The 18,460-nt window shown below is 41.5% G+C and overlaps 1 protein-coding gene across 6 annotated transcripts in view; it reads left to right on the plus strand.

Annotated features, from left to right (window-relative positions):
• Positions 1 to 18,460, plus strand: part of LOC147108700 (zinc finger protein 512B-like) — a 165,738-nt gene that overhangs the window by 106,072 nt on the left and 41,206 nt on the right. For all 6 annotated transcript variants that reach the window (XM_086005429.1, XM_086005434.1, XM_086005433.1 and 3 more), the window contains 3 exons: positions 4,919 to 5,133; positions 17,027 to 17,098; positions 17,772 to 17,900. In XM_086005429.1, coding sequence (XP_085861555.1) covers positions 4,919 to 5,133; positions 17,027 to 17,098; positions 17,772 to 17,900 — 416 coding nt within the window. The remainder of the gene's footprint in view (positions 1 to 4,918; positions 5,134 to 17,026; positions 17,099 to 17,771; positions 17,901 to 18,460) is intronic.

Genomic DNA, 18,460 nt, shown 5'->3' on the forward strand with positions numbered 1-18,460 from the left:
TGCCCTCCCACACCAGGAGACACAGAAATATCTTCTGCAGGGAGGCTATCAATATCCCGATTATCAATGGTTTCCGGATTGGAAGTCCCATTAGAAGGCAAACTGGGAGGGTCATGAACATCCATCGGGGGCAGACTAAGAGAATTGTAAGTGTCTGCAATAGGATTGGAAATGTTCGTAGTATCTGTGACGACATCAACATTATCTGAATTATGGCTATTGTTAATGTCCTCAAGAGAGGGCTGGCCACCACAAGGAGCTAAGTCTTTAACTGAAACCGTACTTTCTTTCCCATCTTGGAATCGAATGTGAGCATATTGGGAATTTGCCTCCAATAGCTCCACCTCCTCCACTAAAGGATCATACTTTGACAGTCTAACATGGCGTCGGAGCAGCACAGGTCCCTGCATAGTAAGCCATGAAGGTACCGAATATCCCGTAGTGGATCTCCGCGGATAGTTGAAGAGCCTTTCATGGGGGGTCACATTAGTAGCCGTTGAAAGCAATGATCTAATGGAATGCAGGGCATCAGGCAGTACCATTTCCCACTGTGTATTTTTAAGGTTCCGGGATGTCAAAGCCAACATAACTGCCTTCCAGATCACCCCATTGTATCGTTCGCACTGTCCATTACCCTGGGGATTATACGGGGTAGTTCTGCTAGTAGAAATTCCCCGACTCTGGAGGTATTCCTTCAACTGGGAAGACATAAAAGAACTTCCCTGATCCGAATGGATATACGCAGGCATCCCAAAGATGACAACAAGTTGAGTCAGACATTTAATAACTGTAGCAGCTGATACATCTGCACAAGGAAAAGCAAAAGGGAACCTTGAAAACTCATCCACAACAGTAAATATATATCGATTCTGAGTCGTTGAAGGAAGAGGCCCCTTAAAATCAACGCTCAGGCGTTCAAAGGGAGAAGTAGCCTTTATAAGATGAGCTCGTTGAGGCTTAAAGAAATTCGGTTTACACCGGGCGCAGACAGAGCATGACGAAGTCATCCGCTTGACGTCTTCAACTGAAGAGGGCAAATTCTTACTGCGTACGAAGTGTATCATCCTCGTAACACCAGGATGGCACAAAGCATTATGAAGATTAATAAGCGTATCTCCGTGAAGCACAGAACAATAAGCCCTCGACAGCGCATCAGCGGCAACATTATCCTTCCCCGGACGATAGACTATATCGAAATGATAGCATGCCAACTCGATCCTCCACCTCATTATTTTATCATTCTTAATCTTTCCGAAATGTTTGACATCAAACATGAAGGACACAGATTTTTGGTCAGTTACTAACGTAAAATGTCGCCCAGATAAATAATGTCTCCATTTACGCAGTGCTTCTACTATTGCGTACGCCTCTTTCTCTATTGATGAATGTCTCTGCTCACTATTGCTCAGAGTACGTGAGAAAAAGGCCACAGGTCTTCCATTTTGGTTCAGGGTAGCCCCAATTGCAAAATCGGAAGCGTCCGTCTCAATCACAAAGGGAACCTGCTCATCAATAGAATGCACAACTGCTCCAAGGATATCCTTTTTAAGATTATCAAAACACATCCTGGCCTCCCATGATAGAGGATATGTCGTAACCCGAATAAGGGGCCGGATCTTCTGCGAGAAGTTTGCAATCCAATTAGAATAATAAGAAAACAGTCCAACAACTCGTTGCAAGGCCTTAGAATTAGTAGGGCAAGGTAACTCAATCAGTGGTCGCAATCGTTCTGGATCTGGTTTAATCTTGTTTCCCGAGATAATATACCCCAGTAAATTTACCTCGGTGGTCGAAAAGATACACTTCTCTTTATTGAAAGTTAAGCCAACTTTTTCTGCAACTTGAAGGAATCTTTCTAGATTAAAATCGTGCTCCACCCTTGATTTGCCACACACCGTGATGTCATCTAAATATGAGAAGGTGTCAGAGAGAGAGTTATCACTTATAAAAGCATCCATTGCCCGTTGAAAACAGGCGACACCGTTAATAACACCGAATGGTACTCGGCAAAACTGGTACAGCTTTCCGCCAGCTTCAAAGGCCGTATATGGTTTGTCCCTCTTAGCGATAGGAATCTGATGATAAGCACTCTTTAGGTCAATAGTGCTAAAAACCTTATATTGAGATACTTTATTGATAAGCTCATCAATCTTAGGCAGGGGGTACGCATCTAATTGAGTATACCTGTTAATAGTTTGAGAGTAGTCTATCACCATTCGCTTCTTATGTCTCTCATTAGTGGTGACAACTACCTGTGCCCGCCAGGGCGAAAAACTAGGTTCAATGATTCCTTCCGATAAAAGACGTTGAACTTCAGAATGAATAAATTCTTTATCCTGACTGCTATACCTTCTTGACTTGGTAGCAATTGGCTTACAGTCCGGCATCAAATTGGAAAAAAGTGATAATGGAGAAATGAATAAAGAAGTTAATCCACAAATAGACAAAGGTGGCTTGGTTCCTCCGAAAGAAAGACTGAGGGACTCATGTAATTGAAGCACATCATGACCAATCAAAATGTCCGCACAGAGATTAGGCAGAACGGATAGGCGTATATCAGTATACGTATTACCTAGGAGAATTAATTTCACAAGGCAACAACCAGCTACTTGTGAGGTGAGAGTCGTCTGAGCCATACACACCTGATAGGAAACAGGCGAAATTTTCAAACGCTTCTCCCTCACAAACTGAAGACTTATAAAGCTCTCCATACTGCCCATATCTATAAGGGCCTTCACTTCTAACCCATTAACTTGGGCCATAACTATAGCTTTGTTTAGGCCATGGGAAAAGGCGGCAGAAACTGATGCAATAAACGCCCTATCTAAAGGCTGAATGGTCGCAGAGGAGGCAACCAATTTGCAAACACGTGCATAATGACCTCCCTTGCCGCATTTACTACACACAGCCTCCCGGGCAGGGCACTTCAGACGGGGATGCCGGGCGTTCCCGCAAAAATAACACTTCTGAATCCTAGAGGCAACAGCTGCCGAAGTAGAAACTGTTTCGGAATCTGGTAAACCACTCCTATTAAATCCACGTAACTCCCTTTCATCTGGAACTGCCGAAACCACGGTCGCAGGCCGATCAAAAAGAGCATAAGAATCCGAACTTCTCTGAGCCAAATCCAATGTAGAGGCTTGCTCAAAAGCACTCTTAAGATCCAAGGTCTTATTTTCTAATAACCGCTGACGAATTGATCTAGACAGTAATCCATTAATAAATGCATCCCGTACCGACTCTTCCTTATGTTCTTCTGCAGACACGGCCTTATAATTACAGTTAGCACCAAGGCGCCGGAGTGCTTGTAAATAAGCATCCAAGGATTCTCCCGCCTGCTGCCTACGGGCAGATAAAAGGTGACATGCAAATACCTCATTTTTGGGTTTAACAAAAAAAATTTCCAACGTAGCAATAGCCAATTCTTAAGTTTCACAGTCCAAAATATACTTATACACATCCGGAGCGATGTAGTTGATTAGTATATCCAACTTATTCAGAGTATGCTGATCCAACACACCCAAAAAGTTTTTAAATGTACGATACCAATGTTTCCATTGATCATCCACTCCTGCAGAATTAGGGTCAGCATTAAATCGTTCCGGTCGAAGATATCGTTCCATTATAGCAAAAGGTTAATAAATTGAAATAAAGAGTAGATTGCCTTTCAAAAGCTAGGCTTTATTAACCTTAAAAAACCAACAAGTACATGTTAAGCACCCAGTCTCAACCACTGTAGAATACTGAATTTAAGATGGCCACCACAGGTCACATGGAATCAACTAACCAATAAGTTTACAGCATATATCTCAAGGCAGGAAAACAGGCAACCAATTACAATGCTTCTTATAAAACAAGAATAATCGTCACAGCGGAGCACCCTTAAGTGTTTGAGACTCTGGTGTCTTAGCCAGCAGCTGTGTTGGTAAAGGTAATAAAAGGTGCCTGCCTCTTCTGCGCAATGATAATTCTCCAGAACAACAATCGGCCTGTGATCCCAAGGCCCACTACAGCATCTACCTGCTAAAAAAAAATCTGTTAGCTCACTTTATGATCTGACTTCACGCAATTGGACTCCCCACCCTAGCCCGCTCACCTGCTGGCCATTTAATCAGATCACCCTGGAGCACATCGTCGAACACTGCCGTCAGAGGAAATTTGTAGATAGCCTGCAAGATATCCACGCTGTTACACCGGAAGCTTTGGCCTGGATATCTGGTTTAGATATTGATAGTTAATTCATTTTTTGCTACTACCATATAAAAAGAATCAAATGACTGTAACCATTACTGTCTGCTAACCTATCCAGACGTCCTTCAAATACTTTTAGGTTCCCTTGGCTGGTGGTGCTATGATCTGCCCCCTACCTCTTCCCACCAATCAGCTTTTTGAGCCTTGACACCACCTACACTGTGCAGTATATCAACCAACCCATCCTCCTCCCCTATCCCTATTCTCCACCTTGTTTCCCTCTTCCATGCCTTCCCTCCCTCTTCCCTTCTTGTGCCACCTCCCCCTCCATGTCCATTTCTCCCATCTCCCTCACCTGTTGACCCTCCTTCTCTGTCCCCTCCTCTTCCCCTGCCCTATCACCCTCTCCCCTCCTCTCCCTCTCCCTTCCCTCCCTCTCCTCCCATTCCATTTCTGTCCTCTCCCCTTTTTCTTTCCCTACATCTCCTTCTCCATTGCCGTTTCCTCCCACCTGCCTTCTGCTTCTCCCCTGTCTAGATCCAGTTATTCCCCACCCTCGAACTGAATACTTCACTTGGTCTTGACACCCCTTGTGCAATACTACAGAAGATCAATTAATATATATTTTTTATTAAGAAATTTACATCTCATAAACACCAGAGTGACATTGAGCTTTCTAGTTGCATACTAAGTGACCTAATAGGTAAAGTTTTTACTTGTGTTTCAGGGTTACTGAAAATGCAGAAACTTCACCGAAAAAGTGTAAGCAGCAGAAGAGAGAATTAAGTAGGCGCACTGAGAATGGGGAATGTGCAACACAGAACAGAGACAACAAATTAACAAACACTACAGAAGCTCAAGAAACTCTGTCATCTAATGATCTGAGCAAAGGCAAGAAGCAGATATCATTTCCTGAGGAAGACCCTGAGCGAACAAAACACAGTAAGCCTACAATAATTCAAGATGGTAGTCTGGCATTAAGATTTCACTGCTGTTGTCTGGGAAAAGATTTTTTTTTTAAAGATTAGGATCTATTTAATGCCCCAATTGCATAACAAAAAGGGGAAGTAACATAGGTTATTTTATTTAATATTTCAAAAATAATTCATGGTTGCCTGATTTTGGGTCCTAGGTGCAGCCTACTTGTCTTCACTTGCCCTGTATGCTTTACCTAGTGGTATCGTGCTAGCCTTGAGCCCACCAGCTCAGCCCTTGCACCTCCTCAATATTGCAACCTATCACCTCTGACCCCTGTGAGCCACAACACTGTCATGATTCCCAACCTTCACGTGCCTGCACCCATCCTTCCAGTGACCTTACTTCATAATGACTAAGCCACCACTGAATTCTTAAACAACCTGAATGCTTTACAAGCACTCACTTATACTATACAAATATATCGTATTAACTGTAGACTCATGTAAAGTAGAATGCAATTTTGTTGTCAGGGTAAGAGAGCCAGATTTAGCAGTGTGAATGTGAGGAGTCGATGCATGGGCTCTCGTCACCTTTAATCCAATCGAAGCAACCACCGGTATAATAGAGGCTAGAAGATTGCTTCTATTTGGAGAAATTCTGTGTAATCTAAAGTTGCTGTTTGGGACGACCAAAGAATGATTGTTTGTCAGAATATTAAATGGCTATTGCTTGTCTGTTTTTTTATCAAATCTCCCTTACTTGATTTCTATGTTGAGATCATCCAGGACCCCTACTGAAACATTTTCTGTAAGTTTTTTTTAAAGAATTAATATGATCTAAAACCCACTTAATATTGAGGGATACAAAATTTTAATCAGTGTATCAAGGAGTTTGAAGTAGTGATTTGTTTATCTGTGTCTCCAGTGCTTGTACTTTTGGTGGGGATGATACCCTTGGATTCGTACATTGATATTTTTTTGTGAGTTTATCCATGGTCCTGTTCTCAACCACCCATATTTGTGTACAGTATTGAATCTATTTGCTATCATGGAGACTTCAGTATTGTTGAACTAATATCTTTGACACTAAATGGCTGCTTATTACATATTTGAGGATTAAAGATGCCATCACATTCAGCTCAGTGATAATTAAATTATTGCCAGGATTATTCTTGTTGACACAGCTGTGTCCTCTGATTGCTCAAGGATCTTGGATAAGAAATTTCTCAAGTGACCCGATGATGTTGGATATTATTCCTGTTTCCCTTGTTGTTTAGGGATGGCCACAGCACAAATGGATTTTGCCATCTCACTTCTTAAGCTCCCCTGGGATGCATTGAACTAAACAAGTAGGCAGACTTTAGCGTGTTCCTGTGGTTTCAGTGTGTACTTGTGTAAATTAGTACTGTAGAAAGCTTTCTGATGGTAGAATTGTCAGCTAAGAATGCTTCTGTCCAGCTATTGCAACTGCTTCATAGCAACTCATGTTTTGAAACACAAATGAGTGTTTTAATTGTTTCTGTGAACAAGGAAGTTGCCAATATCTTTGTGGTTTTGTATGGCAATTTATATCAATGACTGATTTATGCTATTTCAAAGTGTACTCCAATTCTTCTGGCATAACATTTTGAAGGCAAAATGACCTTCCTATTGTCCCAAAGATGGATGGATTCTTCAGTAAGGTTAATTAAATGTAAAACCTATAATTGATGCATCTGTTACGCAGTAGAGGTTTGTAAGGGGTTTTCTCCGATACTGGTCCCCCGTTACACACAGTTCTTGGACGTCAGGATTTATAAGAACAAAAAATACACACGGCATAGGGTTTTAGCTCAACCTTTGATTCATTTGTTTATTGAACACACACACACACACAATTACTTCCCCAGTATAAATCCCTACGATTTATATCAGGCTAACAACCCCAAAATACAAACCCCTATGCAAGGGTCATTTGCATTGACACAATATGACACAGTTAAACCCATCCGCGATTTGACTGTTACACATAAAGTTACTGAGACTTGATCACAAAAGCCCTCTCTATGATTTGACTGAAACATACAATCACCACTCCCGATTGGCTGTCCTGGAGTTGATTGTAGGCCTGAATCTTTCTGCTCGCTGTTTTTGCGTTAACTTCCCACACCGACGCTCTTCGAAGTGACTCTTCCTTTAAACCAAAACCAACTTGCAGTCTTGAAACACATTTCCTGCCCTTCCTGTGCACCTGATGGCCATATCAAAATGTGTGAATGTCTCTCGCAGAGAACTCTTGATGGCTAATTGTCCCTCGTATTGTCTATTGATTAGAGATACCTTTCTGACAATGCAACCTTCCCAAGGTGACTGCATATGCTAGTTGTTGGTTTCTGTTAGCATTCATATTCAAATGGTTCAAGGCCCGGCCCATTGTCTAGGCCTGCACTGATACTAGTTATTCTGGGGCCATGGTCTTCTTTAACAATGTAACCCCTTAAGGTAAATGAATATGCAAATGTTCTTGTTCAGAAGCATTCGTATTTTAGATTGTCTGTGATCATTGATATCCAGTCTCTTGATGGTTCGTAGTTTTGGCTGCAATGTTTGAATGAACTCTTTATTGCCCATCTCTTTTTGCGGGCAGTGCAGTTCTGGGTTTTTATATTTCATAGTCCAATTTTTACCGTTGTGGGGGAGGAACGGATCCGAGAGGTTTTTGTGCATTCTAAGAATATGGAGACAAAAACATCAATTTTTTAAATACCATTTAATCTCTAAAGTTTGATTGCTTGGCCTATTCTGCTCTTCAATTTGTAGGCAAACCCAGCTTATTCTGCTGAATGTTAACCATATTTTAAGATCAGAAAACTGCAAACATTTAAGTTGTATTTCAGACTGGGTACCAGGAAATGGAGAATGCTGATCTGTCATTAGCTTGGAACAAAACCTGAGGCCAGATTAGTTACCAGTATTCACTGTTTGTCTGCCAGCTTGGCTGCAGCTTCTGAGTTTGTTTTAATGAAATGTTTCTCCTAAGTCTGTCTTATATTCCTTCACATTAGCTCTGTAGCAAGGTATCTAAAAGGAAAAAGGGCCTTTGCTGAATGTAGTGCTTCGAGCTCTAGATATCCATATAGCCTGGCACACTTCTGACGAAGGGTTTTCGACCTGAAACGTTAACTCTGTTTCTCTCTCCACGGATGTTGCCTGGCCTGCTGAGTTTTTCCAGCGTTTTCTGTTGTTATTAGCCTGGCACACTGTTTGTTTATAATTTCAGGAATCTAAAAGGAGTGAGATGGGGTTAACCCATTTGAAGGAGTCATTATTCTACAGTGGATTCTGAGCTGATCACATCTGTATTATTTCACTGTCTATTTCACCTCCCTCAAACTTTCATATAACATTCTAAGGAAAGTTCAAAGTCAGATATGCTTGTGCAGCAGTGCCCCCTAGTTGTGACGTTTTAGGTTATCCAAAGGCATCTACTTCCATGAAGTCAGCCTTTTGGACTTTTATGAATGCGATTTATTCTGTTGTTGTTGCCTCAGCAGGGGTAGGATTTTCTTGAACTAAACTTACTTCTCATTGTGGGAGATTAGTCCTGTGAGTCATCAGTTTTTAATGGGATCTGGTTCAAATTGTAGACAAATTTATCAACGTCTGTGGACCTTGCTAACATCAATAACTCTTGAAAAACAGTTGTTTGGATTCATCAGACTGCTACAATCGCACTTGTAAATATTCTAGTGCCATGTGATATACTATCACATAGATTAAATTTAAGGAATCTGAGTAAACTTATAACTTGTATTTGGCAAACTAAGAATGCACCAGCAATGGACTGTGAAGAAAGGTCAAGCATTAGGACATTGTAATTGATGAAGGTTTTTACTTTTATAGTGACAAATTAGACTAAATTTGCTGGTTTGTGGTTGATATTTGGCTAACTGAGTCAGTTTTTTACGAGTGAACAGAAGAATATCCACATTTAAAAAAATCACATTAGCTACACATTTGAGAAACAAAGAGTGCCTTTCTACTGCAACTTTATCATTGCTGTAAGGTGGTTTGCACTTCAAAACAACAGTAAGGTATGAACCTGCATTTATATAATGCCTCTCATGTCCTCCGGATGTCATAATTTTGAAGTGCAATTGCTATTGTTATGTAGGCAAACATGGTAGCCAGTTTGTGCACAGCAAGATCCCATAAACAGCAAATGAATGAATGATCAGCTAATCTGTATTTCTTTGGTGGAGTTGGTTGAATAAGCAATGTTGCCCAGGACATTGAGAGAACTCCTTGCTTGTCTTTGAATACTGGCATGGGACCTATTAGGTTGACTTGAGCAGATAGATGGGACCTTTATTTATATCTCATCCAAAAGAAAGCACCTCTGACAATGCAGTGCTCCCTCGGTACTACAATGAAGTGTCAGTCTAGATTCTGTGCTCAAGTTATTGTGGAGCTTCAGCCCATAAACCTCTGACTCAAAGGAAGGACCACTATCAATTCAGCCAAGTTGACACTAAAACTATTAGTTGCAGTTGGAGCAAGACCAGACTCCAGAGCTGAGTAGTATGAAACCCCTCGGAGGAGTTAATCTGCACAACTTGAGCTTGAAATTCTATGTAGTATAACTGGAGTATAATGTCAAACCTGGCTTAAAAAGTGCTCAAGATTCCTCACACATTTTTTAAACTTACCTGGAATTAATTTAAACTTTTAGAGAGCATAGATGCACCCATCCCGGTACCAAAATATTAAAATTTTAACCACTGACATATGAGCTCTGTACATGTGTGCTTAAAGGTCATTTACTTTCTCCTGCCTTCCACCGTATCACAGAATCTTCCTTTTTGTTCTTTCCTCCCCTCCCCACTTTCTCGGCCTCTGTACTTGCTTAAAACCTGTTACATCACTAACTTTTCCCATTCGGACGAAACATAGAAACATAGAAGATAGGAGCAGGAGTAGGCCATTCGGCCCTTAGAGCCTGCTCCACCATTCAATGAGATCATGGCTGATCATCCAAATTCAGTACCCTGTCCCTGCCTTCTCCCCATATCCCTTGATCCCTTTAGCCTTAAGAAATATATCCAACTCTTTCTTGAATATATTTAATGAACTGGCCTCCACTGCCCTCTGTGGCAGAGAATTCCACAGGTTCACCACTCTCTGGGTGAAGAAATTCCTCCTCATTTCAGTCCTAAATGGCTTACCCCTTATCCTTAGACTATGACCCCTGGTTCTGGACTCCCTGGCCATCAGAAACATCCTTCCTGCATCTAGTCTGTCCAGGCCTGACAGAATTTTATAGGTTTCGATGAGATCCCCTCTCAATCTTCTAAACTCCAGTGAATATAAGCCCAATCGACACAATCTCTCCTCATATGTCATTCCTGCCATCCCAGGTATTAGCCTGGTGAATCTTCGCTGCACTCCTTCCATGGCAAGAACATCCTTCCTCAGGTAAGGCGACCAAAACTGCACACAATACTCAAGGTGCGGTCTCACCAAGGCCCTGTACAACTGTAGCAAGACATCCTTGTTCCTGTACTCGAACCCTCTTGCTACGAAGGCCAACATACCATTTGCCTTCTTAACCGCCTGCTGCACCTGCATGCTTACCTTCAGCGACTGGTGCACAAGAACACCCAGGTCTCTTTGCACTTCCCCTTCTCCCAATCTATTGCCATTCAAATAATAATCTGCCTTCCTGTTTTTGCCACCAAAGTGGATAACCTCACATTTATCCACATTATAGTGCATTTGCCATGTTTCTGCCCAATCACCCAACCTGTCCAAATCGTACTGGAGTTTCACGACATCCTCCTCACAGCATACCCTCCCACCCAGCGTTGTGTCGTCTGCAAATTTGGAGATATTACATCCAATTCCCTCATCCAGATCATTAATATATATTGTGAACAGCTGGGGTCCTAGGACCGATCATTGCGGTACCCCACTAGTCACTGCCTGCCACTCGGAAAAAGACCCGTTTATTCCAACTCTTTGCTTTCTGTCCGCCAACCAGTTCTCTATCCAAGTCAATACCTTGCCCCCAATCCCATGTGCCTTAATTTTGCACGCTAATCTCTTATGCGGGACCTTATCGAAAGCCTTCTGAAAGTCCAAATACACCACATCCACTGGTTCTCCCTTATCTATTTTACCAGTTACATCCTCAAAAAATTCCAGTAGATTAGTCAAGCATGATTAACCTTTTTAAATCCATGTTGACTTCATCCGATCCTGTCACTGCTTTCCAAGTGCTCTGCTATTACATCTTTTATAATGGACTCTAGCATTTTCCCCACTACCAATGTCAGGCTTACCGGTCTATAATTCCCTGCTTTTTCTTTACCACCTTTTTTGAATAGTGGGGTAACATTAGCTACCCTCCAATCCATGGGTACTGTTCCAGAGTCTATCGAGTTCTGGAAGATGACCAGCAATGCATCTACTATTTCTAGGGCCACTTCCTTAAGTACCCTGGGATGTAGATTATCAGGCCCTGGGGATTTATCGGCCTTCAGTCCCATCAATTTTCCTAACACCATTTCCCTACAAATACTGATTTCTTTCAGTTCCACCCTTTCATCAGACCCTATGTTCCCTGGCATCTCTGGGAGGTTATTTGTGTCCTCCTTTGTGAAGACAGAACCAAAATATGTAATTAGTTGGTCTGCCATTTCTTTGTTCCCCATTATAAATTCCCCTGATTCTGACTGCAAGGGACCTACGCTTGACTTCACCAATCTTTTTCTCTTCACATATCTATAAAAGCTTTCACAGTCCGTTTTTATGTTCCCTGAAAGCTTACTCTCTTATTCTATTTTCCCTTTCTTAATTAATCCTTTGTCCTCCTTTGTTGAATCCTAAACTGCTCCCAATCCTCAGGATTATTGTTTTTTCTGGCCAATTTATATGTCCTCTCCTTGGATCTTATGCTATCCCTAATCGACCTGAAACATTAACTCTGTTTCTCGCTCCACAGATGCTGACTGACCTGCTGAGTATTTCCAGCACTTTCTATTTTTCATTTCAGATTTCCAGCATCCGCAGTATTTGTGTTTTGTATTTGTGCTTCAAGATCTCTGGATTGGGAAGAAGAATTTTGTTTGCAGCCAGGCCAGACCAATACTGACATCTGACATTAATAGCTGCAGTATAAATGCACCAAAAATAGTGCTGCTTTGGGACCCCTAATCTTTGGTAACTTCCAGAAACTTAAAAAATACATCCCTTACATGTATCTGCATCAAACTGTATGACAACTGGATAAGCATCTTTTCAAAATTTGGTCAAGTCGAGTCATGGGTTCAAGTCTCACCACTGCTGACAAATCAACTCGACACATTTGTTTTGAGTTTCATCAGCTTTTGGCCAGACTGTTAAACAAGTAGTTCATGGCAATTAAGCCATTTTGCTCTGGGGGAGAAACTGATACTGGCTTACCGGAAACGTACCTGCTGTTGACTAAAGGCCGAGTGGTTTTGACAATGGAGTTTGAAGAGACGTCCACAGCCATGTCTCCACGGGCCTCCAACTAAAGGAGGAAATATGAAAATGAATGGGCTTGAAATTGAAAAGTTTAATAAATTAAGAGCTTCAAAAATATTAATAGTTTCAAATGTGAAAAGGGGATGACAAATATTTAAATCTACTTCTAGAAGTTTGAGTGCTGAATTCTTTGCATCTGCCTAAATATGCACAGCACTATGGGGTAAGGTGATACTTTTTGTTGGAGTACCAGAGAGTGCACCACAGAATGGTGGGACTCCAGTTTAATCCAGCACTGTGCTGGGTTTCCTGGCACCTTGCTTTGACCAGAATCAGTGATAGCCTGAGAGGAAGTCTCTTCCTCTGTTGTTGAATTGGCGACATCAGGGTGTCCGGACTGGGAAGACCAGGGGCAAAAATGGGAGGGGGAAAAATGTGTTGCCTCAAGTTAAACAAAGCCCAGCCTCGATTTTCCTTCCACTCACTGCCCCCTCCCCCCATACCCTTTCCCTTGATGCTGGATAGGTCCTGTATGCCTCAAGTACATTACGCCTGACCAAGCTGAAATTTGGTGGGTCAGGTCATTTAAATGGTCTGCTCATATTCCCAGTGCAGGCGGGCCGTCTGGCCTTTTAGAACTTTGTACCTACGAACAAGACCTCACAGGCCTGAAAAATCCATGGTGAAGTTGGACAAAAACTTAATTTTCCAGGCATCCCTTGCCTTGCTGCCTGCACCTCTCAGACCTTCTGTCTGGGTGCCTTCCTGGCAAACTTTGACAAAAATAAGGCAGGAGGGCAGGGAATAAGAACATAAGACATAAGAATAGGAGCAGGAGTAGGCCATTTGGCCCTTCAAGCCTGCTCCGCCATTGAGAAACTCTGAGCTGAAGTTCCTCAAGATGCAGGTACTTACTGCAAACATGGTTGTCCGGGCTCACAATGCTCTCCACAAATTCCCACATGCTGCAGTTCCGGCACACCACCTGCACTGCCATCTTGCTATGACCTTGTTTTATATAATTAACTTTAATTAAATTTGTAATTAGGTAACTTAGTTTACAGTGTAGTTTCTTGACTACTTACTTGATCTAGATTAAGTTAAGGGTACTGAAATTAACTATCTACCTGGAACACAAAGCACTACAAGTAGTGTAGGCAAAAGCAACAACTCCTTCCCCCTCTTTTCCAAATTCCCACTCTTTCCAAATTCCCAAACAAAGCAATCTGTTCAAGTCCAGTCCGCTTAATCCCGCTATGTGCCGACCGGAATGTCCTCTCCCACCTTATTTAATAATCAGTCTTTGCCTGCACCGACACCTGTTGTAGGGACATGTACTCTGTCCTTTCCTTGAGGAAGCTCCGGAAATCCAACAACACCAACTTGTATTTATATAGCACCTTTAACATAGTAAAACGTCCCAAGGCACTTCACATTAATAAAAAGGGGGCAAAGGGTCCCCATTGCTATTTCCAGTGCTTTATACTTGGGACGTTAGCATTCCTGAGGTGCAAACCATAGGGAAATCGCCCCCCGCATGTTTTATGTCAAATGCACTTTGAAAAAAATGTTTAAATCTGTGAGCTTGAATATTATACAGGAATTAAGTAAACATACCAAACTGTAGACCATATCACAATTTATGGTATTGTGTGGACAAACCTAAACACTGTATACTTCAGAAAATGTACCTTGAGGTCAGAATTAATTTTCTATTTTCTTTCAGAATAGTGAATACATAAATATTGTGACAAAACTGTACAGTAGCTTTACAAATTATATATTGTTAAAAGTATGCTCTTAGTGTGACTGGTGTCTCCTGTAAACAGAACATATATCCCTTATGATCAGGAGTTTACCTTTACTGCCCAGTATTTAGTCCTATGACAGCGCGTCTTGGGGCCGTAACAATGAAATCACCTTGTTATATGAACTGGCTACTGTAATCTCGCAAGTGCTTCTACATACGCTCCTCCAGTCTCCCAAATGGTGGACAGATTAACATTTTAGTAAGACAGGGCTCAATGTAAATCAATAAACTAGCTTATTTTACAATTGTTAAGTGAGCAAGAAATAGCAAGACTGCTAGTAAATCTCACTGTGCTTTGACTTAATCCAGTAGCACTCCTTGTAATAAAGAAAATAATAAATATGCCGCAATGTCCTTGTTAGTGAGCTAAATATTACTTTTCTGGTCTGTAGTTCGGCTCAACCTGATCAACTTTGTCTTAAAGGATGATCTGTTCACGCCCTCTGTCTCCCTTATCAGATCTGACACAACTGTCTTTGACCATATTTTCCCCGGCCCTTTTGTTCCCCAAGTTGACAGAAAATCAGCAGCTTAACCTCTCCAAGCATTCTCTGCTGCCAATTAAACTGGCTACTATTCACCTGATTGGAAATTTCAAGAAATTATATCCTGCTGTTCTCAAATCAATAGAACCATCCTGACAAGATGAGACTGGATGTTTCACAGGAAATGTAAACAACTTCAATTGTCTGAAGCTGGAGTGAGAAGTATAGTCCACAAAACTGATTCCAAAGATGAAAGACTACAAATTGCCATTGGTGATGGTAATGGACAAATGCTTAATGCATTCATTTGACTTTCCTTTGTCTGTTATTTTAACGCAGCTTATTTTAAACAGCTTAACAGGTCTAGTAAAATAGGCAAAGGAATGTCATACTGACCTGTTAAGTTTTTGTCTGATAATATCGCAAATTCTAATTTCTAAGTTAATACATTTTGGCCATTAATTCCCAAATCCCCAGGGCCTGATAATCTACATCCTAGGGTACTTAAGGAAGTGGCCCTGGAGATAGTAGATGCATTGCTGGTCATCTTCCAGAACTCGATAGACTCTGGAACAGTACCCATGGATTGGAGGGTAGCTAACGTTACCCCCCACTATTCAAAAAAGGTGGTAGAGAAAAAGCGGGGAATTATAGACTGGTAAGCCTGACATCGGTAGTGGGGAAAATGCTGGAGTCCATTATAAAAGATGTAATAGCAGAGCACTTGGAAAGCAGTGACAGGATCAGACAAAGTCAACATGGATTTACAAAAGGTAAATCGTGCTTGACTAATCTACTGGAATTTTTTGAGGATGTAACTGGTAAAATAGATAAGGGAGAACCAGTGGATGTGGTGTATTTGGACTTTCAGAAGGCTTTCGATAAGGTCCTGCATAAGAGATTAGCTTGTAAAATTAAGGCACATGGGATTGGGGGCAAGGTATTGACTTGGATAGAGAACTGGTTGACAGATAGAAAGCAAAGAGTTGGAATAAACGGGTCGTTTTCCGAGTGGCAGGCAGTGACTAGTGGGGTACCGCAAGGATCGGTCCTAGGACCCCAGCTGTTCACAATATATATTAATGATCTGGACGAGGGAATTGGATGTAATATCTCCAAATTTGCAGACGACACAAAGCTGGGTGGGAGGGTATGCTGTGAGGAGGATGTTGTGAAACTCCAGTACGATTTGGACAGGTTGGGTGATTGGGCAGAAACATGGCAAATGCACTATAATGTGGATAAATGTGAGGTTATCCACTTTGGTGGCAAAAACAGGAAGGCAGATTATTATTTGAATGGCAATAGATTGGGAGAAGGGAAATGCAAAGAGACCTGGGTGTTCTTGTGCACCAGTCGCTGAAGGTAAGCATGCAGGTGCAGCAGGCAGTTAAGAAGGCAAATGGTATGTTGGCCTTCGTAGCAAGAGGGTTCGAGTACAGGAACAAGGATGTCTTGCTGCAGTTGTACAGGGCCTTGGTGAGACTGCACCTTGAGTATTGTGTGCAGTTTTGGTCGCCTTATCTGAGTAAGGACGTTCTTGCCATGGAAGGAGTGCAGCGAAGATTCACCAGGCTAATACCTGGGATGGCAGGAATGACGTACGAGGAGAGATTGGGTCGATTGGGCTTGTACTCACTGGAGTTTAGAAGATTGAGAGGGGATCTCATTGAAACCTATAAAATTCTGTCAGGCCTGGACAGACTAGATGCAGGAAGGATGTTCCCGATGGCCAGGGAGTCCAGAACTAGGGGTCATAGTCTAAGGATAAGGGGTAAGCCATTTAGGACTGAGATGAGGAGGAATTTCTTCACCCAGAGAGTGGTGAACCTGTGGAATTCTCTACCACAGAAGGCAGTGGAGGCCAGTTCATTAAATATATTCAAGAAGGAGTTGGATATATTTCTTAAGGCTAAAGGGATCAAGGGATATGGGGAGAAGGCAGGAATGGGGTACTGAATTTGGATGATCAGCCATGATCTCATTGAATGGTGGAGCAGGCTCGAGGGGCCGAATGGCCTACTCCTATCTTCTATGTTTCTATCTTTCTATGAATACTCCTTAGGCCAATTACAGATTACGTTTAAAAATTAAATAATTCTGGCTGATATTTTGCAATAATTTGTTTGAGCTAGGAAGGAAACAGAAGACACCTAAGAAGTTTACAGGGGAGCAGCCATCTATATCAGGAACCTTTGGATTAAAAGGTAAACCAACACAACATCCGTTAATTAAAAAGCAGTTTAGGTAATCTACTTGAACAGTACAGTATTAAGTTTTGAGAAGCATCATGAAGGATAGACAGCAATAACAAGTTGGAGATTTTTTATCATCCACCAGAACAAAACAGAGTCTTGATGTTGTGTAGGAACTGTGGAATAATGCACTGTTCCCCATTTAAAATATTTTGGGTAAACAGTTTCTCAGGAAGGTTTTTTTTTTATTTTATTTTTTCCTTATTTAAAGAAGTGAAACTTTTTTCACACTTTTGTCATTGAGTTAGAATTCCTTTGTGACTCCTTGATTTCTGTGTTGCTCTGTGACTTGTCAGATGCACTGACTTATGGCAAGGAGAGTTTAGTACAGATTTTTTTCCTCCGCGGATTGGTAGGTAGACAATCAACCTTGAACTGAAGTTTGTAAGTAAAGTGCTATGAAATGATCAGTTTAAGTGTTATATCATTACATGACTCAGCAAGATGCATTGTAAACAGATTAATAAAAGATGTCTGCTGCAAACTATATATAGCCATTGTAGAGAAAAAAACCCTGAAAAATTGCAAAGGGACTAATTAAATATCATTGTGTTGGATGAAGGACAGCAATTTTTCTGTGGCGGTTTTATTAAACTCTCTGAATTAATTACTTTGTTAATTAAAGGCCTGTCAAAACCAGATGACAAGGGAAGGGGTAGAGGCAAGAAGAAAAATAACATCAAATGCACCGAAGAACTGCAACGGAAACCTTTGGGAGTTCACATAAAAAAAGAAGCTGTCACATATTTACCAGGTAAGATCAGGGTAAACATTTCAAAGTTTCATCTATTCTCCATTCCAAAAGTATTGAGTCACATTGTGAAACTAAAGTATTAAAATTATTTATATTATTTTGCAGTACCCACACTCCGTGTCCAATGAGAAATAGTTTTATACTGTATAATATTCGAATACCCTTAATACAATCCCAAATGATTAGGCATGATGAGTTCCTGTAAAGTCTACAGTGTGATTATAGCTATTGCATATTATTTACAGGTAGCTTCACGGCATGATAACATTTTATGATCAACCCGAATTTCCGATCGAAGGTTTCCTGCGGGCAGATGCCTCCGATCAGAAAAAATTCTACGAACCTACCTGCTGGTTCCATAGATCCCGAGGCTTCCAATCCTGGGCCTCTCCTCTTCGAAATGCGCAGAGGCCCGCGTATCCCAGGGGCGCATGCGGTTCGCAAGCGTGCCTGGGATCACGTGGGCCAGGCGAACCAATGGAAGAAGGGAATCCCCCTTCATACTTTTGACAGTTTCATACATACAGAACTGTTAAGAGTATGAATGGGAATGACTGCAA

The sequence above is a fragment of the Somniosus microcephalus genome, chromosome 13 (genome assembly GCF_052327205.1).
Source record: "Somniosus microcephalus isolate GS21.2 chromosome 13, FLI_Smic_1.0, whole genome shotgun sequence".
NCBI classification, from domain to species: Eukaryota; Metazoa; Chordata; class Chondrichthyes; order Squaliformes; family Somniosidae; genus Somniosus; species Somniosus microcephalus.